Source organism: Bidens hawaiensis, unplaced genomic scaffold (assembly GCF_021521415.1).
Source record: "Bidens hawaiensis isolate Kalapana, Puna unplaced genomic scaffold, B.hawaiensis_p1.1 tig00009253_1, whole genome shotgun sequence".
NCBI lineage: Eukaryota > Viridiplantae > Streptophyta > Magnoliopsida > Asterales > Asteraceae > Bidens > Bidens hawaiensis.
In genome coordinates this window covers 17,398-42,795 of record NW_027491683.1, presented here as the reverse complement: position 1 = coordinate 42,795, position 25,398 = coordinate 17,398, and the positions used below count along the sequence as shown (strand labels likewise).

General features: G+C 35.9%; 1 protein-coding gene across 1 annotated transcript; it reads right to left on the bottom strand.

Moving 5' to 3' along the window:
• Positions 1–309: 309 nt before the first annotated feature.
• LOC143531813 (putative inactive beta-glucosidase 14) lies at positions 310–24,535 on the bottom strand. The gene is made up of 11 exons (XM_077027026.1): positions 24,485–24,535; positions 22,648–22,714; positions 22,490–22,548; positions 22,337–22,412; positions 22,180–22,263; positions 22,016–22,103; positions 21,833–21,932; positions 17,449–17,817; positions 17,273–17,375; positions 500–772; positions 310–386 (listed from the first exon to the last, which is right to left on the bottom strand). Exons 1-11 carry the CDS (start codon positions 24,533–24,535, stop codon positions 310–312), a joined length of 1,347 nt encoding a protein of 448 aa, XP_076883141.1.
• Between the last annotated feature and the right edge of the window lie 863 nt (positions 24,536–25,398).

Below are 25,398 nucleotides of genomic sequence, written 5' to 3'. Positions count from 1 at the left end.
AGAATTACAGAAATTGCCCTATATCTTTCACCCAAATTTCACTCATGGTCCCTGATCTTCAAAATTGATCTTTTTTGTTCTTTACGTTTCAAAATCCTTCAGCGTTTGTCATTTTTGTCTAACCCAGTTAGAAATCCTCGTTAAGTCAGGTCATGTGCCTTGCACATGATGGCAAATTAGTCATTTTACCTAATAAATTAAAAAAATGTTTTAATAAATAAAGAAAAACAATAAAAAAAAACTAAAATTATATATTTAATTCTCACACTCTCTCTCCTCATCCTTCTTCTTCCTCCTCCTCCACCACCACTACCAATCTCCGGGAGCCACCATCACCACCGTCCCCACCTGCTGCCACCACCAGCCCCCATCTTCTTTCAGCTTACCTTCAAAGTAAAGAAAACATAATAGTTCCTAAACATGTATATCATCCTAAAATGAACCTATAATACATCTATTTTTAGGTCCAATTGATTAATGAAACTAACCTTCAAAGTACATGAAACGCCGTCCTTTCGGTGCCACGGCTTGCATTGGCGAACAATAACCGCCGGCATAACCTTCTTCCTCATATCCAGCTTACCTTTCTTCACCGTAGCCATCACCATATCGCCGACACAAGCCGACGGGAGCCGGTTAACCCGTCCTTTGATTCCTTTCACTGAGATGATGTACAGGTTATTGACGCCGGTGTTATCCGTGTAGTTCACTATTGCAGCCACCGGCAAACCGAGTGACATCCGAAGCTTGTTCCCAACGGAACCTCTGCGACCTGAAATCAACAATTGAGAATGAATATATCATGAAGATTGATTCTGTTTTGGAGATTGAGGTTTTTCGGGTTTTGATTGACTTTTCGCTGTGGTCAAAGGTCGAAAATGTTGGGTCTATTTTTAAGTTGGATGATTAATAGGGCTGTTCATGCGGTTGCTAGAGGCGGAAGCCTCGAAATCTTGAACCAGTTTGTTGAAGGTGGTGACGGTGGCGGTGGTGGTAGCAGGTGGGGACGGTGGCGGTTGTGGTCGCCAGAGACTGATAGTGGAGAAGGAAGAAGAAGGAGGAGGAGGAGGAGGAGGAGAGAGGGTGAGAATTAAATATATAATTTTAGTTTTTTTATTGTTCTTTTCTATTTATTAAAATATTTTTTTAATTTAATAGGTAAAATGACTAATTTGCCTTCATGTGCAAGGCACATGACCTGACTTAACGAGGATTTTTAACTGAGTTAGACGAAAAGGACAAACGCTGAAGGATTTTGAAACGTAAAAGACAAAAAAGATCAATTTTGAATATCAGGGACCACGAGTGAAATTTGAGTGAAAGATAAAGGACAATTTCTGTAATTATGTCAAAAATATATAAACATTGGAAACGAAAAATGAAAACAACCACCAGGACAAAACCTAGTTGTGTGTGTGTGTGTATATATATATAGGATTAGGTTCAAATAAGAAGTTTGATTTTCCTAAGAAGGCTAGGTAGGAGAGTATTTTAGTCTAATAATTTAATATCAAAACTCACTTACTTTAATCTCAAAACTCACTTAAATTAATTTTAAAAATCCACTTACATAAAACCCAATTACATCTTTACTCATCTCTTACAACCACCACCATTCCACCGCCCACCGCCACCACAACCGTCACCCACCGCCACCACCTCGCCTGAAAAGTCCGAAAAAACACAATGAAAAAATACACTATGAAAAAAAAACACAATGATAAAAACATAATAAAAAACACAATTGTATGACACAATGTAAATAACACAATGGAAAAAACACAATGAAAAATACTATTGTATAACACAATTTTGTAAAACACAATTCGGTAAACACAATTTGTAAAAAACCCACTAATTTTTTTTTAATTTTTATATTACAATATGGTATTCATATAAAAGATAAAAAGACACTCGTTATTATGGTGAATTTGTTTTTCAATAAAAACGTCGTAAAAAAAGTTATGGAGGTTTTAAAATGATGGGGGAATTTGGCATGTGTCTTGCATGTGGAGAGAGAAAGTCAACAAATGTGTTATTTTTTTTATACCCTTCCCCTTATGTTCACACTTCATTTCCCCCTAAACTAATCTCAACCATCCATGTTTAAAATCAATGGACAAGATTACTTCTTATCCTTCCTACAAAAAATATACTTCCTATTATAACTTAACCCTATATATATATATATATATATATAATCTTACTTTCATATTTTAGTGCGATTATGTATTATGAATTGGATCCTGATAGAATCAATTAAGGGGTGAAAGATCTCTTAATTATGGAATACAATGTTTTTGGAAAGTGTTTTATTTGGTATTTTTCCATAGCTGCGTTAGGACCTTTAATACGTTAGGGCCTTTCATGTTTGAGTATAATGAACTTCTGTTCTCGATTTTTTTTCAAGGGTAATAAGAAGCGACAAATTAGTTTTTCACTGTTGTCCTTTTAATTTCTGATATGATTGTTACTGCTAACATATTTTCTATGGTTCTAGGTACTTGTACCGAGCCGGTCCCAGTACTAAATCGGGTATTGTCGATATCAGATTCTTGAGGTCTAGGGATCGGTACAGTTTGGTATAGTACTGTTATTTTACTGAATTGTTGTCTTCTGTACCTGTACTGCAAATGGCACCAGTACCAGTGCCCATTCTTAAGGGGTGTTTGGGATTCCTTATTTGCACCTCTTTATACCTTATATAAGGGGTTTTTCATAAGTTACTCAATCCTAACTTATGAAAACTCATTTTTTCTTCTTTAAAAGGTTTAATAAGTTATATTAGCCAAACACTAGTTTACTTTATAAAAGTTAATAAGTTATAAGGAGGTAAAAATAAGGAAACCCAAACAGCCCCTTAGTGATTTTTAGTATCGGTATTTTCAGAGACCTCATCCCTACTTGTAGCAAGACAACATAGGTATAACATGTGGGGCGACTATTGTAAACAACTCTTAGATAGGAAAAGTTACTCTTTGATATTTGTGTGATAACGATAAAGCAGGTTACTCTTAGTTGTTTTGTACGAAAACCCGGGTGGGCTCGGATCCAAACTAACAACCTCGCAAGACCTAACTTAAATTCTTCATTGCCAATATCCACACAAAGTGACACAAGTAAGGATCGAACTTGAGTCTTTGCTGGAGACCCTAAGCATTCCTACCACTAGGCCACAAGTCGAGGATAAGGGTTATAAAACTTGTTGACTCATATTTTTTACTCAATTTGTAAATAAAAACAAATTATCTTTTATATATATATATATATATCCAATGAGGTGATCAATATGATATGTGCTCAATAAATTTTATATCCTGTGTTATTTGTTTATTTATTTGTTTGTTTATTGCACTATACATCCTAGCTAACTGTTGGCAACTTATTTGCTAATTAAGTGATGTTCATAATCCTCTTCCTAGATAGTTTAAAAAAACAAAGAAGGAACCTTAACTGCCTGTGTGATTATGAAGGGTTTTAATGCTGTTATGTAACAAAATTGTTGTTTTTGTTTTATGCAAACCATTCCTTCACTTGCTAAGAGTATGTTTGGCAATAAGCTTTTAGGAGCTTTTAAGACCTTCTAGATTCAAACTTTTAAGAAAAAATTCTTAATAAATAATATATGACAAGATTTATTGTTTACCCCGAATATGACACATATTCATCTTAAAACATTATCTTAAACCTAAACACACTTAAAATCATGTAACTCTAACACAACTTGTTTAACCAGTTTATCTAAATGTGTCATACGGGCAAGAATCAAGTTGTGAAAGTGTTAACTGAGTTGAGTAGCTGTAATAATTGGGTTAAACAAGTCATAAACATGTTAGTGGGTCAATGTGTTTAGCTAAACAAGTCAACCTTAATACAAACCATTTAATCAAACATGTCGACGCGAACATGATCCGAATGATTGGTAAATAAATTGTTTGAAAAATCATGAAAAAAAAAATAATTAGCATGCTATTACAAAATAAACGTGTTAAAGGACAAAAAAAAAAGAAAAAAAAAACATGATCCGAATAAACCACTGAAACTTACAAGCCTTGATCATCACCCTCAGAGATGATATGAAAAACTTCAGCAAATTCAACATACGAAGAAAATATTATAAATGTATCAATATTAATTAATTGACAATCTAAAAACATATAAAACTGAATTCATTGGACATATATTAAAGAATATATATGCTAGAGATTGTATGCGATTATATCATATTCTAATATGGTTACATCTTGATTAGAATATACTATTACCTCGTAACCAATAAATAAAAAGAAGTCTCATAGCACAAGTATGGTATAAAATATATTAGAATATAAGTTCTTGAGTATATATAAAAAAAAAACCCTTCGACGTAGAACTACATTTTCATCATTATCATAAACATTTTATCTAAATGCCTGACTTAGGGGGTGTTTGAGTGAGCTTCTAAAACTTGTTTATTCGCATATTTGTTTGTTGAAAAACAAAAGATGTTTGGTAAAACTTCTTCAAAAGCTTCAAATAAAGCTTTTCAAAAGTGATTTTTGTTTTTCAAAAAGCAAATAAGCAATTTTAAAAGCTTACCCAAACACCCATTCGATTATTTGCTAAAGTAGTGACATCATAATCTCGATCATGATTAATATCATATTCATCACTATCCCTATTTATATCTATAAATATAAAAAATACTAGTTGCGCCTTGAAATAAAATAATAAGTATAATTACGCATATTAAAGTAAAAGTTGGGGCACAATAAGGCTTATGTGACCAAACAAACCGAACACACGCTAAATAAGTTGTTCGGTGAAAAATTCATTTATGTTTGTACTTTTAATAAACGAACGAACATTGTCAATTTTTTTTTTCTTTTAGTAGATGTCTCGTTCATTTATGTCATTAATTACTCTACATTTGCTTAAGTTTGATAGTTTACGTGTGCTAATATATATTCATGATTTGATTTTTTAAACCCGTTACACTTTAATTAAATTTTAATAACTTTTTAGTGCAAACACCTTGCTATTCACATATACTTTTAATTGGTTTTTATTTCATTTATGTTTGCTCAACTATGTTCAGTTATGTTCGTTCGTTTATATTTATGATCATTCATTTATATTTTGTTAACGAAAGAATATAAATGAGCACGAACATATTCAATTTCTTAATAAACGAACACGAACAAGATATTAAAAAAAATCTGGAGTTGATCGTGTATAAAAATCTCGGTTATAAACACTAAAAATATTATCACATCATATTAACTAGTAGTGTTCCCCGCGTGTTGCGCGGGAAACTCGGCAACGAACGCAAACATTAAAACACGAATATACAAACACATCATGGCGACTATACCTTCGACATAAACAAAAGTTTATCTAAATATTAAAAGAACTTTGTTCTTTGTATACCAACACATCGTAATGACTATCACTTCGATACAAAAAAAAAGTTTATCTAAATATTAACAGAACCTGTTTATTATTGGTTCGACTCGTTACGGTACCTATGCGATACCGACACTCATTATATAGCCTACAATACAAAAAGATATTTTATTGTGTATACACTCTGTTTTCAACAAACCTTACACACTTTTACTTTATTGCAAATACAAGTCCGTTTTAAGGGCATAGCATGAATGTGTTAGGGCACTTAAAACGATAAAAATTGTAGTGGTTAATATCCAAAGTAAACAAATTAATTTTAGAAAATATTAAAACACAAATTAAAAGCATTAAAACTTTGGGTGCTAAAGTACAAATCAAAGAAAATTACTCCATGTTACTTTAAAATCATGTTGAGCTTACAACAACACAATATAAAAAAAAAATCAAAAACCAAGAATCAAACTCAAGACCAACGGCTTAGATCAAAACTGCAATACTACTATAGTAGCTTCCATTTTTTCAATTATTGGTAGTTTCTAATAAAGAAATACATAAAGTAATTTCGAAATACCAAAAAAAAATAAAAATGAAATCAGTGATATCCATATGACAGCTAGGTTTCCAATTAAATATAGTATAATAGATAAACAAAATATTAAGTAGGCAAATTGGAAATAAATAATCTCAATTTTTGTGTATTGTCCGATAATAATCCTAACTTTAAAAATCACTACAAGTGGTCATAACTTTCAACTATTTTTGTCTCAATGGTCCTCCGTTAAAAAACATTTAACGATGCTATGTTTTTTTTCGAGTTTCAAACCGAAGTTTTAGGGCTTTTGATCGAAAGAACGATACGATTCGACTTATGTAAAACTTATCTTGAAACAATGATTCAAATGACTTGATTTTTGTTAATTGGAAATTCAAACACCCAAATTGAAACATTGTTTCGTCGCTTGGATTACCGTTTCGAGATAAGTTTTACATCGGTCGACTCGTATCGTTCTTTCGATCAAAAGCCTTAAAACATCAGTTTGAAACTTGGGAAAAACGTAACGGCGTTAAGTATTTTTTAACAGATGCCATTGAGACAAAAATAGTTGCAAGTCGGAACCGCTGATAGTAATTTTTAAAATTGAAATTATTATCGGTACACAGAAATTGATATTATTTATTTCCAATTTTCAATAATATCCACATAAACACCTCACCTTTCTCTACATACGAAAGTGAAGACCATATCAATCTGTTCAGCTTTTTCTTTAACCAACTCTTATAATTTATTTAAACAAGAATCACAACCACATTTTGTTCACTTTATTTTTCCGGCCACTGAAGCCTTCTCCGGCTGCCACACTAAACACAAAACAAACCCAACTCCGACCATCTCCACCCCGGCCGACGTTTCCTGGAACGCTTTGGTACAACAATTTTCTTTCAAAATTGTATTATGTTACTTAACAATTTTCATTGAGTTCATAGATCTGATTTCTAGTTACTTTGAAGGTTTATCTTAGACCGATTCGCCAACAAGGATGAGGTTTACTAGGATCTGTTCAGCAAATCTTCAATGGCGTCTTATTGAAGGTCATTATCAAGGAGTTATTATTATCATATGACCTTTTTTTAAGCTTTAAAAAGGTAAGTATCATATTATATCAGTAATGTTACCGGATTAAATTTGTTTTGTTACTCTTCTTTTTCTTATTATTGAAGTTTATATAGAAGAGTAAATCTCAAATTAAAACTTTAATTTCTAGAAAAAGCTGAGTAAATCACAATCAGAACTTAAATTTTAACAAAATGGGGCTTTAGAATTCTAAAATCACTCAAAGCTGAAATCGACAAACTATTCGGAATGATAGAAAATAGAGTAGTACTTGGATGGTCTTGAGGGAAGTAGCTCTTTCTTTGGATAAGACGTTAATGCCCCCTTCTTGAGAAACACGGATTCAACACATAACCCGTTAATAATATCAAACATTTGCACATCACAGGGTTAGTTTTAACCCGTTATTAACATACGTTGTCATGTGTCAAAGCGTGTTAATAATACATTAATACCATTTTCTAAGTCATTACCAACATAATTGTGACATGCTAATAATAGTAAAAAAAATATATTACCCGTTTCTAGGTTTTTTTTTGTACCCATATTCTTATTTAATTTATTTTAACAATCATATTTTAACAATCAATCGTTAACTACAAAGGTAGTTATGCTTACCTTAACCACAGTTTTAAGAGGGATACTTTTGAGCCGATTCAGGTAGACGGTAAAACTGGGTCATTCTATAAGAATATGGGTACGGGTTTAAAAACGGATCTATAAAAGTATGTGTCATTAGGGTTTTCATTCCACTCCTTCCTATCAATCCGCCTCTCCCAGAACAATTTGCTCCTGGTTTTTCTGGTCATTTGGTCCATCAGTGTTAGGTCAGTATTAGATGGAATCGTTCATGGTTTATTTTTAACTTTATTTAAAATGGAAAAGGAAGTAATAGAAAAGTTTATACTTATTCCCCGATAGTTGTTTATTATATAAGTGTTTTTATATAAACAAATTATCCCACAAGATAAGATTTGATGAGATTTGTCCAACAAAATGGTGTATTATTCAACATCATTCAAATATTAAAGAGCTATTATCATGAAGGTGAATTCATTATCAAAAACTAAATGAATTCCAAACTAGAATTGAGTTTTATTTTTAAACATATAGGATTATATTAAAAAAACATTCTTTTCGGGAGAAAGCAATACTTTTTTTTTTATAAATATGTTCAATTATTCGAAAACATAGCCAATTTTACCTGATTGTAACCCAACATAATTTTCTCTTACAGAGTCATCTGGGAGTTAGTAGAATGTTGAAATGGTCTTTTACATCAGTGAACGGGCACATTTCTCAACTAGGCTTCACAGACGCTTATCAGAAATGAGATTTTTATGATCTCGTTCAACTATTGATCTACCTATTCACACACGTGAACTTAATTCCACGAAACTCATCACGGAGAAGTTACACGTGAAAGCCCAAACGTGTCACAAATCAACACCTATATTAATGCCCTTACCATTAAAGCCTGCTTTGTAGCTATACAATCCAACAAAAGCCTCAAGGAAATCAATTAGCCTTTATAGGTGGCCTACCATCATTAGATCCCCTACACAACTAAACCTGTCATCATTAGATCCCATGGCCACACTAAACATGCCATCATTTCACCTTGTTTTGTGGCTTGATTGTGATCTTCAAGGTGAAAATATAGCTTTCGAGGTAGAAGTTATTTCAAGGTGATATATAATATTTAATTTCATTTTTGTAATAAATTGGATTCTTTCTTGAAATAACTTCTACTTGGCACATGTTACAACAAAGCTTTTATTGTTTACAATGAAGGATGGCATGTTTACAAACATGCCAGGTAGAAGTTATTTAAAGAAAGAATTCAATTTGTTACAAAAATGAAATTAAATAAATATATCTATGATTCTATGTAATTAATTAAAGTTTAGCTACTTGTAACTTTGTACTACTTTTGAGCTTTATATTAATGACGAGAGTTGTTATTTTAAGATTGTGTTGAACGAACGATGGAGGTTAGTTTAAGTAAGAAAACATAAACAGTACTTCACTCACTTTCGTTACATTAGTGTATAAAAATATTCAAACCATGTCCCCTTTTGGCCCATCCCTGATTACAAATACATTTAATTGTTAATGGGTTCCCCGTGACACTCACTCGTATCCTAAATCATTGGACCATCTTTAATTCCGAAAATTACCATCACTTCACTCTGATCACACTTTGCTATCTTCAAGATTCTTCACATTTTACCATCTTTGATATGTATTTTGCTTTAATAGTGAATATGCACAAGCCAAGTTTCTTATTTTCTGTCTAGACAAAAACAAATGGAAGGTGGAGTGTGGAAAGTTCTCTGTCTCTCAAGCTTTAGAAGCCATTAAAATGCTTAGAGCATTCCCGGCCTATTCCATATATTTTTTCCTATAATTTAGCTAAAAAACACAATTTCCTAAATTTATTTATCCTTTTTCAAAAATCTTCCACATTCTATTCCCTATTCATATCCATAAATTCTTTATTATTATTATTATTATTATTATTATTATTATTATTATTATTATTATTATTTCTCTTTTTGTCTTCCTATTTATATCCATAAATTCTTTTTTTATTATTTTTTTCTCTTTTGTCTTGTTATATAGTATATGATGATTAGGAGATAGTTTATATATTATATAATATTGATCAAAAGTGAGTCCCTATATTTAGGTTTTTACTTAAGCTGTTGTGTAACTCATCCATATAATATGGAATTGACTGAAGAGGTGATTTTGATGGTTTTCTCAAAATTTACCCTAAATTATGTAGGCTTGACAATTTTAGAGAATGGGCTGGGGAATGCTCTTATAGAAAGAAAAGACTACTAGAAAAGTTAAAAATAAAGCTAATAATGTTGAATGTGTTATGATTTTAACAAGAATTAACACAAGATTAGTGCTAAAACTTGAGAACTTTAGAAGATTTAGCAAAGAGAGAAAGTAGTGAAATGTATCACTTTTTAATGTGTATGTATGAGGTGCATTTTCTCCTTTACATTGAGCTAGTATTTATACTACAAAAGATTAACTTTTTCTCTAAACAAGATTAACTATTTGATGGTCATGTAGTATGGCACATTATCAATAAGTTAGACAAAGTGTTCATCCACTTGCTTGGAAGATCTAGATGGGTAAATCTTGATTGTGAAATAGATATTCATAACACTCCCCCTTGGATGACACTTTGCAAACTTTGGGGTCTTGAAGTACTGCCTCGTTAAAAACCTTACTAAAGAAAAACCCAATGGGATAAAAACTTTAGCTAAGGGAAAAAGAGTGCAGTTTGTAGCTCCCCCTCAAGTTGCAATATATAATGTGTTACGTCCTTTGTACATGGCGCATGCCAATGTCATGAACGTGTTTCCGGAATGTTGCCGTGGGAAGTGTTTTTGTGAAAAGATCAGCTGAGTTGTTGCTCAATTGGACATTTCTCATCTCAACCTGATTGTCTTAATAAGGTCCCGAGTATACTCAAAGTATCTTGGTGGTATATGCTTTGTTCAGTCACTTTTGATATACCCTTCCTTCATCTGCGAGACACAAGCAGCATTATCTTCATAGATAGTAGTTGGACCTCGATCTTTCTCTAGTTCACTAGAGGTCAATATGTGTCGTGACATAGATCTTAACCATACGCATTCTCTTGAAGCTTCATGCAGTGCAATGAATTCAGCATGATTTGAAGATGTTGTAACAAGTGTTTGCTTCTGTGAACGCCATGAAATCGTTGTTCCTCCATTCTTAAATACGTATCCAGTTTGAGATTTTGCTTTATGGGGATCAGACAAATAAACTGCATCTGCATAACCAACTAACCCTTCTTTTGAATTGTTAGGATAAAACAAGCCTAAATCAACAGTACCTCGAAGGTATCGAAAAATGTGTTTAATCCCGTTCCAGTGCCTTTTAGTAGAGGCTGAACTAAATCTTGCTAACAAATTAACTACAAAAGAAATGTCAGGTCTTGTACAGTTAGTAAGATACATAAGAGCTCCAATTACATTGAGATATGGTATCTCTAGACCAAAAATCTCTTCATTATCTTCGCAAGGACGAAATGGATCATTGTCAACGTTGAGTGATCGAACAACCATCGGGGTGCTTAAAGGATTTGCTTTGTACATATTGAAACGCTTTAAGAGTTTCTCAGTATAAGTTGACTGATGCACAAGTATGCCATTATGCATATGCTCAATTTGTAAACCAAGACAATATTTTGTTTTTCCAAGGTCTTTCATTTCAAATTCTTTAAATTTCTTTAAAAGAGCAATTGCTTCATTGATTTGTTTTTGCGTTCCAATTATATTTAGATCATCAACATACACAATTATGATCACATATCCTGACGTTGTCTTCTTAATGAAGACACGTGGACAAATAAGATTATTTGTGTATCCTTTACTTATCAAATAATCACTCAAACGATTATACCACATCCTTCCAGATTGTTTTAGTCCATACAACGATCTTTGTAACTTGATGGAATACATTTCCTTAGGCTTTGAGCTTAATGCTTCGGGGAGTTTAAATCCATCAGGAATTTTCATATATATGGTCACTGTCTAGTGATCCATACAAGTAAGCTGTGACAACGTCCATAAGACGCGTCTCTAAATTTTTAGAGACTGCTAAGCTGATTAAATATCTAAAGGTTATTCCATCCATAACAGGGGAATATGTTTCCTCATAATCAATCCCTGGCCTTTGTGAAAAACCTTGAGCTACAAGTTTAGCTTTGTATCTTGTAACTTTATTTTTCTCATTTCGTTTTCGTACAAAATCCCATTTGTACCCTACTGGCCTTACAACCTTTGGTGTAATAACAATTGGTCCAAAAACCTTTCGTTTGCTAAGTGAATCTAATTCAGCTTGCATAGCGTCTTTCCATTTATCCCAGTCATGTCTATTTTGACAATCATTAACAGATTTTGGCTCAGGATCATCATCTCCACTCATGATGTCACTAAGAAAATATTTCATCAATATTTTCCATTTCATCTTGATTCCACAAGATACGTGTCTGACCATAGTTTATTGACATTTCTTTATTATCATCAACATCCTCCTCATGGAGGTTTTAGTATTCAATGTTTCATCAAGATCATTCACTTTGTGATTAACTTCTTTTTAAGAGTTTTTCTTTTTCGAGGATTTTTATCCTTTGAACCGATTGGTCTTCCACAAACGTTTCTGAGATTCATGAGTCATTTTGTTATCTACTTGATTATTTGGAATCTCAATTTGAGCTGGGGCATTAGCAGCTGGTACGTGAGATTTAGTAACTCTATTTATATCAGTAAATGCATCAGGCAATTGATTTGCGATTCTTGTGTGTGCATTATTTTTTGAACCTCTGTCTCCCATTGTTTAGTCCTTGGATCAAGATGTAACAATGTAGTTACATACCATGAGACATCATTTTCTTGTTTTTTCTTTTCTCCCCTTAATGCAGGGAAAATGCCTCATTAAAACAGCAATCAGCAAAACGTGCTGTAAATACATCACCCGTTAAAGGTTCAAGATATCTTATGATGGAAGCCGATTCGTAGCCAACATATATTCCAGACCTTCTTTGAGGACCCATTTTTGTGCGTTGTGGTGGCGCAATAAGAACATACACTGCACATCCAAAAATTTTAATATGGGATATGTCAGGTTGTTGGCCAGAGGCAAGTTGTAGGGGAGAGTATTTATGATTTGCACTTGGTCTCACACAAATTAATGAGCCAGCATGTAAAATTGCATGACCCCAAACAGACACAGGAAGTTTTGTTCTCATTATTAATGGTCTAGCTATTAACTGTAGATGTTTAATCAATGATTCAACTAAGCCATTTTATTGTGTGTACATGAGCAACGAGGTGTTCGACTATAATTCCCACAAACGTGCAATAATCGTTAAAAGCATGTGATGTAAATTCACCAGCATTGTCAAGTCTCACCCTTTTAATGGTGTAATCAGGGAAATGCGCTCGTAATTTAATAATTTGGTGCAAGAAATTTAGCAAAAGCTATATTATGAGTTGATAACAAAGAGACATGAGACCATATACTTGGTGCGTCTATTAAAACCATGAAGTATCTAGATGGTCCACATGCTGGATGAATTGGTCCACATATATCTCCTTGAATTCTTTCAAGATGTACACGGAGGAATTTTATCCGATTGTGGAATCTTTTGATATTTCAATGGATGCCCATGAGTATTCTCAATTATTCTTTTCATCATTGTAGATCCTAGATGGCCTAATCTGTCATGCCATAATTAAATGTCTCAGGATCACAAAAATTTTCTTTGATTGCCACATGCGCTTGCGGCACATTAATATGTGTATAGTGTAAGCCAGAATGGAGCATTAGCAGTTTTTTCAATATCTAATCTTTACTTATGATATGCAAATATTTTTCATTACCAACAGTCCTTGGCTGAGTATCATATCCATTATAATATATGTTTTTGAAACTCAACAAATTTCTTGTTGATTTTGGGAAAAATAAAGCATTTTTTATTATGAGCTTTGTACCATTTGGTAATGCTAAATTAGCTTTTCCCACTCCTTCTATCAAGTTTGTAGGATCTGATATTGTATTCACGATCTCTTTTGTTGGTTTCATTTCATAAAAATATTTTTTAGATCTAAGTATAGTATGCGTGGCTCTACTATCCGCTATACATATATCTTCTTCATTTGTTTGATCTTGTGCTCCACTGATGTTCATTTTAATCTTGAAAGTATTAAGAAATATAATAAGTGTATAACGAAGACATTAAGATATTTTAATTAGAACTTTATTTCATCGAAAGACAAACAGTACATGAAGGAAAACACATAATTAAAGATAAAACACACAATTAAAGATAGTAGGAAACACACTTAGTTGTTGCATATAATTACTGTGGTCAAGCAACATTTGTTTCAAAGTTCCACATCAAAGTCTATCGTATTCAGCTCAACATTGAGATCATCAAAGTTATCCACATGGTTCACTTCCTTCTCTTTTCTTTTGAGAGAGGGTTGGTATAATTCACAGAGATGTGGAGCTGTGCGACAAGCCTTTGACCAGTGGTTTGTACTTCCGCATCTAAAACAGGAAGTGCTACTGTTTTTGGACCTAACAGCTTCATTCCATTTATTGTGTTGGTTGGAATTATTATTTTGTGGAGCGTGGTAATTGGTAGTTCTTTGATTTCAACCACGACCACGTCCACGGCCATCAAAATTGCCTCGGTAATTATTATTACCTTTGAAAAGACGGTTTCGACCATTAAAATGGTTTTTATCAAAATGGCCATGACCACGACCTTGTACCCACTTTTTCCTAGAGTCTTTAGTATCATTATTAGTAGCATCATTTTCTTCTAGGATTTCTAGTGATCCGATGGGACGAGATTGATGATTTTTATTAAAAGCTCGTTATTCTTTTCTGCAACGAGGAGAAATGAATTTAGATCAGAATATCTTATAAAATTTTGCAACCTATATTGTTGTTGCAAATTTGTATTCGATGCATGAAATGTGGAGAAAGTTTTCTCCAGTATATCTTCCTCAGTAACAGTTTGCCCACAAAATCGGAGCGTTGAGCATATTCTGAATAAAGCAGAGGTGTACTCATTTACTTTTTTGAAATCTTGGAACCTGAGATTGTTCCATTCATCTCTAGCAGTGGGAAGTAGAACTTCCCTTTGATGGTCAAATATGCTTTTTAAATCTTTCCACAAAACGTATGGATCCAAACAATTTGAATACTCAAATTGTCTCGTCAATGTGTTTGTGGAGGAAGACATCAGCTTTTGCCTTGTCTTGTTCTTCACAATTATTTCCCTCCATTATCGTTTTCAAAACACCCATTGATTTGAGATGTCGTTTAACATGTGCCGTCCACGGCATATAATTATCTCCGGTGATATTAAGAGCCGGAAATTCAAGTTTTGCGATGTTTGCCATTTTATTACTAAACACAAGTAACATAAACATTAGGATTACATACTTATTAAAACTGAAAGAAAATACAAAGGTAGAGCTAGAAATAGATAAAGGAAAATGAAAAAAATCAAACTCCTTAGGTGGGAGATTACAAATTAAGAATAATAGGATTATCAGCATTATGGTAGTTAACACCAAAACCGGATGGATCATTTCTTGAAAATTATCTTGAGTAATCTTGAGTTGAAGAGTGTTTATGGTGAAAGAAATAAGATTAAAAATTGAAAATTTATAGGGTAATTTTATACCCGTTTGATAACGGTTATATTACCGTTATAACCGTTGCATAACGGTTATATATATAATATTAATTATTTTAAAGTAAGATAATAAATAAGATATTAAATGAAGTTTATTTTATAAAGTATATAATTAGTGCGCACAATGATAAGAATAAAAATGTTAGTAAACATAAATAAATGTAAGCTTTAACTGAAATATTAGCGTGCATATATAAATAAAAGTTAGTTGCGATGAAAGTAAAAGTTAGATGCATAATGAAAAGTTAGATGCGTAAATGAAAGTTAGTAAAAGTTTGATGCTTAATTAAATGTTAGATGCATAAATAAAAGTTAGATTGTTAGTAGTCTCATTGTTGTCAAATTTTAATAACATTCTTTATACTTACTTATTATTGGTATTACTTTATATATGTATATGTGCGTATATATATATATATAATGTATAAAATTAAATAAGTGTTTATGATGTTTATGTGGATACCTTTGTGCCTAATACCTTTCTTGATTATGATATAAGTTGTTCGTGCTAATAACGTGTTATGATTTTAACAAGAATTAACACAAGATTAGTGCTAAAACTTGATAACTTTAGAAGATTTAGCAAAGAGAGAAAGCAGTAAAATGTATCACTTATGAATGAGTATTTATGAGGTGCATTTTCTCCTTTACATTGAGCTAGTATTTATACTACAAAAGATTTAACTTTTTCTCTATAAAGATTAACTATTTGATGGTCATGTAGTATGGCACATTATCAATAAGTTTGATAAAGTATTTATCCACTTGCTTGAAAGATCTGGATGAGTAAATCTTGATTGTGAAATAGATATTCATAACATAACAGAATCAGAAATTTTACTTGATAGAAATTAAACTTTTGGAGTCTTTTTCACTTTCTTCTTGATCAGAAGAAGTGGGTCCGCCGGTTTTTGTATAATAGTGCCTTTCGGGGAAAAAAAAAGTTATGGTGTTATTAGTATACCGTGTATTTGTTTTATTGTTGTTATTGATTTAAGTTTGATATTGATTTTCTTTTATGTCAAATTAAATCCCAAGAAATCAACAGATCAGTTTCTTCTTTGAAAGACCCTTACCACCCAACATCATGACCACACCACCATCCGACCATCATCACCTTCGTTTGCCACCACCTCTACCGATCATGACCGCCATCCACACCGGTTACCACTTACACCACTGTTTAACAGATATTACTGTCGCAATCACCATCAATATCACAAAACTTAGTAGGAGAAAAAGTTGTTGGAAGGGTATATCTTAGTCATGAACACTTATTTTTTGTTACATCATAAAAACAAACGCTTTTTTATCTTTATAATTAGTACAGTATCATATTATATATATATATATATATATATATATATATATATTAAATACGTTTTTCAGCTCTTTGGATTTATTGATTGTCACAATTCAAGAAACAAATTTAAATCTTCTAACTCACCCAACTCCCCATCACTAACTAGTAACAAATCCACTTAGTTCTATTTATTTGTAAACTGATGAAAATCCTTCGATCAATGACAGCTTATCGACAAGTTCAGTGTTGTTGGTCAGAAAATACTTGTACCATCCTGCAGAAAGCTTTGGTATCCTAGTTAGCATTTGTCGATCCACATAGTGGAGTCCGTACCTCACATTATAACCAAGGTTCCATTGATAGCAGTCCATAAGTGACCATACAAAATATCCTCGCACGTCTGCTCCCCCTCTGTTATTTCAAACACCATTTCTTCTGATCAATGCATGCCAGACTGACTTTTCAAGTCAAACAAGCAACTGTAAATTTAAAAAATATATAAATCAACATTGCAGAGCCAACCTAATAGACTTGGCTAAAGAAGCAAGGTATTTTGTATGAAATTCAACTCGCTTGACATCATTCGTTAGCTCAGTAACGCGTTGCTCGTGCACGTCCGGTGATGAATACCCTTCAAAAGTAGTAGATATATACATATAATCGAAACGGGACCATTTATGTTACTGAAAATGGAGACACTAACCAATTTCAGTAATAAACATGGGTGTGTTATTGTATCGGATCTTGATAAGGTTAACAATCTCTTCCATGCCTCTAGGAACAACATATGATCCTTTCATCCCCGTCTGTTTTTGTAATAAACAAAACCGTCGTTATTTCAACTAAACAAAATTAATATGTATGATTATAATATCCTACAAGTTCACCGATTAGGACGCCATCACGCTCTCCAACCATGCCCAGAAAACCTTTGATTGCACGATTCTCGGTTGCCAAGCAACTAGAATTCGTACAGTCCTTGGCATTTGAAGTCGAATAATGGTTTATGCCAATAAAATCTATACTGCTCTTCATAAACTTCTTTTCCTCAAGGGAGAAACTTGTCAAGTCACTTCCAAGATATTTCATCATTTCTTCCGAGTAGTCTCCAAATATTGGGGGATCTAGTGACCAGCCAGCATTAAAAGCGAATGCCCTTTTGGCAGCTTGATGATCAAGTTCACTATCTGTTAGCGGTTCATACATGTCACAGGTAGCTGTGAGACCAATAGAGCCACCTTGTTTAGGCTACACATGTCAAATAAACAAATCTTAAAAAGTTGAGTAAAATTTAATGATAAGTTAAAGCTTAAAAATTGCCTGGAAACATTCATGATATAGCTTGGCTGCCCTGCCGTGAGCCAATAACATATTGTGCATAGCGATGATAGGCTTTACGTCTGAGTTTCAGGTGCGTTAAGACAGTTTCCAAAAGGCTCTGAACAACGAAATGGTGAATTTATCCCCGTTTCGTAAGCACATTTTGCGACTGTCGAAGCACGAAATGAATCTTACCTGATCCATGACGATGTTTCCACGGATTTTCGAGATGAACGAACCACGTCTTGATCTTCTTCTTCTTCGGCTGCGCCTGTGACCAGCAATGTCGTGACCTGCAATGGTTTCGGGGGTGTGGAGGCGACTGCTAAGATATCCTGAGGATTTCTTGTTTACAGACACAAAAAGTGGTGGTGGCTCTTATTGAGCATGACCCATGATAAGGAGGTGGAGACCTCCTTATATAGAGTCTCATGGCCACCATCATGGTACCCTAATGGGCCTAGCCCAGTTAGGGTTACCTCCACAAAACCCCCTCAGCCCAATAACATTGTATTAGTCCATGTAATGAAATAAGCCAAACATAATAGATTTAGGGTCGTAGAACCGGGTTTTAGTACCATACCCCTACAAGCCCCCCCAAGTCCAGTGTTGCTCCTGGGCGCGCAAGCGTCTAGGTGGAGCGCTGGACTTTATAAGGTGTGAGGCGGTTTTTTCCCTTTTCTTTGGCCTTGTCTTTATTGTCTGAGTTTTGGGAGGTTTTCCCCATGATGGTGACAAGCTGTAAAAATAATGAAGCCTGCGCGTGAGGCGACTTACGAGCTATAATAATAGAGCCTGCGCGAGTGGCGACTTACGAGCTAAGAATAAAAAAGCCTGCGCGCGAGGGGCGTCTTACGAGCTGAGAATAATAATGCCTGCGCGCGAGAGGCGACTTACGAGCTAAGAATAATAAAGCCTGCGCGCGAGAGGCGTCTTACGAGCTGTAGCATAATAATGCCTGCGCGCGAGAGGCGACTTACGAGCTAAGAATAATAAAGTCTGCGCGTGAGAGGCGTCTTACGAGCTGTAGCATAATAAAGCCTGCGCGCGAGAGGCGACTTACGAGCTGTAGCATAATAAAGCCTGCGCGCGAGAGGCGACTTACGAGCTGTAGCATAATAAAGCCTGCGCGCGAGAGTCGACTTACGAGCTATAGCATAATAAAGCCTGCGCGTGAGGCGTCTTACGAGCTAAGAATAATAAAGCCTGCGCGCGAGAGGCGACTTACGAGCTAAGAATAATAAAGCCTGCGCGCGAGAGGCGTCTTACGAGCTGTAGCATAATAAAGCCTGCGCACGAGAGGCGACTTACGAGCTAAGAATAATAAAGCCTGCGCGCGAGAGGCGTTTTACGAGCTGTAGCATAATAAAGCCTGCGCGCGAGAGGCGACTTACGAGCTATAGCATAATAAAGCCTGCGCGTGAGGCGTCTTACGAGCTAAGCATAATAAAGCCTGCGCGTGAGGCGACTTACGGGCTGTAAGAATAATAACAGCTTGCGCGCGAGGCGTCTTATGAGCTGTGAATAATAAAGCCTGCGCGTGAGGCGACTTACGGGCTGTAAGAATAATAACAGCTTGCGCGCGAGGCGTCTTATGAGCTGTGAATAATAAAGCCTGCGCGTGAGGCGACTTACGGGCTGTAAGAATAATAACAGCTTGCGCGCGAGGCGTCTTATGAGCTGTGAATAATAAAGCCTGCGCGTGAGGCGACTTACGGGCTGTAAGAATAATAACAGCTTGCGCGCGAGGCGTCTTATGAGCTGTGAATAATAAAGCCTGCGCGTGAGGCGACTTACGGGCTGTAAGAATAATAACAGCTTGCGCGCGAGGCGTCTTATGAGCTGTGAATAATAAAGCCTGCGCGTGAGGCGACTTACGGGCTGCTTTATGTCACGCGCCACGTGCAGATGTTGCATGCGCGTGCGCGTAGACTTTGGTTTTGTGTTATGCGCCACGCGCAGATGTTGCGTGCGAGTGCGTGTAGACTGTGACATGTGTGAGCATGTGATGCGTAAACATGTGTAATATGCGTGAGCATATGTGATGCGTGAGCATATGGTATGAGGATTCCCAACCCCTAAGTTTGGCGCGTAGCCATATGGGATATTATGAGGATTCCCAACCTTGAAGTTTTGGCGCGTAGCCATATGGGATATTATGAGGATTCCCATCCTTGGCGCGTAGCCATATGGGATATTATGAGGATTCCCAACCTTGGCGCGTAGCCATATGGGATATTAGGAGGATTCCCAACCTTGGCGCGTAGCCATATGGGATATTAGGAGGATTCCCAACCTTGCAGTTTTTGGCACGTAGCCATATGGGATATTAGGAGGATTCCCAACCTTGAAGTTTTGGCGCGTAGCCATATGGGATATTAGGAGGATTCCCAACCTTGAAGTTTGGCGCGTAGCCATATGGGATATTAGGAGGATTCCCAACCTTGGCGCATAGCCATATGGGATATTAGGAGGATTCCCAACCTTGAAGTTTGGCGCGTAGCCATATGGGATATTAGGAGGATTCCCAACCTTGAAGTTTGACGCGTAGCCTGATGCGCGCATGCACGGCGATAGAGTGGTGACTCGCGAGTGCGCGTGCATGGCGGAGGTCTCTTGCGCAAAACCCAGATGGTGGTTTCCGCGGCGGCACATGCACAGCTGCGGAGTGAGAACCCACGGGCGTGCGTACATGGCGGCGGAAGTCTGGTAATTTCTGGATCTGCAATTTAAGAGTCAGATCTGCAACTTTAGACCTAAAATCCAGGTCTGTAATCTAGACCTAGATCTGTAAATCAGATCTGGACAGATCTGAAGCCCGGAGCAGATTTAAAAACATCACAGATTCGGAGATCTGATCATTCGAATCACGGATTTTCCTTCTTGCCCAGATCTGGAAGCCTCTTTTTAGATCTATGGATCTTTTTGAGCTTTAATAGAACAAGCTTTGAAGCCTTTTTCTGTAAACTTCCAAATCTGTGTTTTTCTTGGGAAAGATCTGACAGCCGAGATGAAGATCGAAGGGCAGTTCGTTGCGGTCCCATGGATGGCGCCAATGTCGAAGCACGAAATGAATCTTACCTGATCCATGACGATGTTTCCACGGATTTTCGAGATGAACGAACCACGTCTTGATCTTCTTCTTCTTCGGCTGCGCCTGTGACCAGCAATGTCGTGACCTGCAATGGTTTCGGGGGTGTGGAGGCGACTGCTAAGATATCCTGAGGATTTCTTGTTTACAGACACAAAAAGTGGTGGTGGCTCTTATTGAGCATGACCCATGATAAGGAGGTGGAGACCTCCTTATATAGAGTCTCATGGCCACCATCATGGTACCCTAATGGGCCTAGCCCAGTTAGGGTTACCTCCACAAAACCCCCTCAGCCCAATAACATTGTATTAGTCCATGTAATGAAATAAGCCAAACATAATAGATTTAGGGTCGTAGAACCGGGTTTTAGTACCATACCCCTACAGTAGCTATTTGTTTAAACTCAATTAAATAAATTACTAGGAACACATTTTGCGACTGTCGAAGCACGAAATGAATCTTACCTGATCCATGACGATGTTTCCACGGATTTTCGAGATGAACGAACCACGTCTTGATCTTCTTCTTCTTCGGCTGCGCCTGTGACCAGCAATGTCGTGACCTGCAATGGTTTCGGGGGTGTGGAGGCGACTGCTAAGATATCCTGAGGATTTCTTGTTTACAGACACAAAAAGTGGTGGTGGCTCTTATTGAGCATGACCCATGATAAGGAGGTGGAGACCTCCTTATATAGAGTCTCATGGCCACCATCATGGTACCCTAATGGGCCTAGCCCAGTTAGGGTTACCTCCACAAAACCCCCTCAGCCCAATAACATTGTATTAGTCCATGTAATGAAATAAGCCAAACATAATAGATTTAGGGTCGTAGAACCGGGTTTTAGTACCATACCCCTACAGCGACTATTTCAGGTGCGTTAATCGTGAGCCAATACTTCACTCGGTCTCCAAAAGACTTGAAACAGGTTTCTGCTAAATATACAAAGTCTTCCCTGCCAATATAACAAATGATACCCACAATAAGCTATCAAAACATCTAACTTGCCAAGAACTGTGTTTGCATTTGTAGACATACTGCATTTCCGGGTTTAGCCAAGAACCATATTTGTCTTCAAGTTCTTGAGGGAAATCTACATGGTAAATCGTCACAAATGGTTCGATTCCTGTTCATTTTTAACAAGATCCATAAACCTTGGATTTCAAAGACTGTTTTAATATAATTTTTATTCAACTATCAACTCATAGCATCTTTAAGAATCAAATTGTCAATGATCTTGTTATAGAACATGACACCAGCAGGGTTAGCTTCGCCCAACCTCCCTCCTGGTCAACAACATGCAACAAATTATGTAAAGTTGAGAAGATAATAATTAAAGTAATTTAGGGACGGTAATACTTGGAAGAATTCTAGCCCAAGATATCGAAAATCTGTATGCTTGTATGCCAAGAGAATGCATCAACTCGATATCTTCCTGTGTAACAAAAATCAAAATTTCAAACAAAGAAGATGATGTATGTATGTATGACATTGAAGTCAATTAAAATGAACCAGGAACATATGATAATGATCATCCGCAACATCTCCATTGTCCCCGTTTTCACCACAACCTAATAAAAATGGTGATAGATTCAATATTCATATTCATATTCATCACTAAAATTAAAATCAATTTGTGGTATAAACAGAGGAGAACATATTATGCAAACCTATGGTGTGACAATACACATCCCAGTTGCTTAAAGATTTAGCGTCTTCAAGATAGGCTCCTTCAACCTGTAAAATTAACTTCATAGGTTAAGTGTTAAAAAGCTATAATAAATATGGGAGCAAGAGGTGAAGATAGACTTGGAAAGCAGAAGTGGCTGCTCCGAACAGAAACCGGGATGGAAAATCTGATCTTTTGATCTGGGACTCTTCAAATAGTAATCCTCTATCACCATTGTTGGAGGCTTCAAGAAAATAAATGAGGAAGAAGAAGCAGAGGAGAGAAATGGAGATATTTGTTGTCATTTAGTAGGACTCAGCTTCGATCGTTCAGAGTTGAAAAGTGGAGCTCCCTTGTCTCATAAAAAGCTAGAGCTAGTGTATAAATAACACATTAAAACCAGTTATTGGTTTGGTTTCACAATTGGTTTTTTTTACCTAACTTTCGGTATGCTGGTTTCGATATTTTCAAACCATAGTGAATGGTTTGATTTACATTTTATACCGAAAACCAACCGTATAAAACCAGACCGAACCGGTCCATAAGAAATTTATATATTAAAGTTTTAAAATATTTCAAATAAATATATAAGACATTTAGACATGATTAAAATTACTGTTTTAACTTTAGTTAAGTTGAAACAAATCAAAAGTAGGCTAACCTATTTATTTCATTCTCAATTCAGTAACCTAATGTGTTTTTAAACTGCAGCTTTGCAACATAATAATTCTCATATGCTTATTTTATGAAATCCTTATAAATTGTTTATAAAGATGGTTCAAGTGTTTGTCACTCATGCCAATTTTCTAATAGTAAACGGTTGCCTTTTCTTGATTCTTTGTCTATTACTGTTTCTCCTTTTGATATAATTCATTGCGACCTATGGACTTTGCCGGTTATTAGCAATTCCGGCTACAAATACTACATGGTTTTAATAGACAATTTTACCAATTGTGTGTGGGTATATCCATTAAAATTCAAATCAGAAACCTTCACTAATTTTTCCAAATTTCACAAATTAATTGAAACTCAATTTCACAAACGCATAAAATCCTTTCAATGCGATTTAGGGGGTGAATTTAATAATAATGAGTTTCGTAGTTTTGCCAACCAACAAGGTCTAACCTTTCGCTTTGCATGCCCTCAAACATCACCCCAAAACGGTCGTTCAGAACGAATGATCCGACGACTAAATGATATCGTTCGACCTCTTCTTATGCATGCCCACTTACCTCCAAGTTATTGGGTTGAAGCCCTTCACACGGCTACTTATTTGCATAACATTCTTCCCTCTAAACGCCTAAACTCTAATACTCCCACCTTTGCCCTTTACGGCCGAGACCCAACGTACGATCATCTTCGGGTCTTCGGGTGTGCATGTTATCCCAATATGTCGGCCACCATGCCACACAAACTCCACCCACGATCCATACGATGTGTTTTTCTCGGTTATCCTTCGGACCACCGAGGATACCGGTGTCTTGACCCACTCACCGGAAAAGTATATATATCACGACATGTTGTTTTTGACGAAACATCATTTCCTTTCACCGATCCATTACCAGATCACACTTATAACTTTCTTGATGATGAACCCGCCACACACACTTTCTCGTTTCCTACTCAACCTACTACCACTCCCACACCCATGGCACACACACGTATACCCACTACAAATTCCACCCAGCCCACTCAACCTTCAAATCAGCCCATTACAACCAACACCCAACCAGCACCTAGTCATGTATCACCATCTACCATTCCCTTATCTTTTAACCCCCTGCCAACATTCCTCATAATCCTCATAGCATGCAAACCCGAGCCAAGTCGGGTATTACCAAACCCAATCCTAAATACAACTTCAATACAATAGCTACTTCACCACCCATATCCCCTATACCCACCTCCTATAAACAAGCCTTAGCCGACCCAAATTGGAAGTTGGCAATGATAGATGAATTTAAAGCCATGAAAGATAACGATACATGGGATTTGGTGCCCTACCCGGATCAACAACCTGTTATACGCAGTTTATGGTTGTTTCGGCATAAATTTAATCATGATGGTTCTCTTGAACATTATAAGGCCAGATTAGTTGTTAATGGAAAATCCCAAACAATTGGGATTGATTGTGATGAGACCTTTAGTCCGGTGGTCAAGTCGGCTACTATTCAAGCAGTTTTATCTATTGGTTTATCTCGTTCGTGGCCCATTCATCAACTGGACGTCAAAAACGCGTTTCTCCACGGACATTTAAATGAAACAGTATACATGCATCAGCCTGCAGGTTTTGTGGACCCCACTGCACCGAATTATGTGTGCAAACTTAAACGATCTTTATATGGTCTTAAACAGGCACCGCGGGCATGGTTCGAACGGTTTTCCACTTTTATTATTTCCAAGGGGTTCAAGCAAAGTCTATGTGACAGTTCTCTTTTTGTCTACAGAGATAGACAATCTATGGCTTATTTATTACTTTATGTAGACGATATCGTCTTAACAGCATCGTCTATGGATTTTTTGAATCGCATCATTCGGTCACTCTCGTCTGAATTTGCAATGAAAGACTTAGGGCCTCTCCACCATTTCTTGGGCATTACTGTCTCTCGTGACACCTCTGGTATGTTTTTATCTCAATCTCAATATGCATCGGATATACTCGCACGTGCTTCCATGTCTTCTTGCAAACCATGTGCAACACCGGTTGAAACGGGTTCTAAATTAACGGCTGATGCCGGACCTTTAATTGACG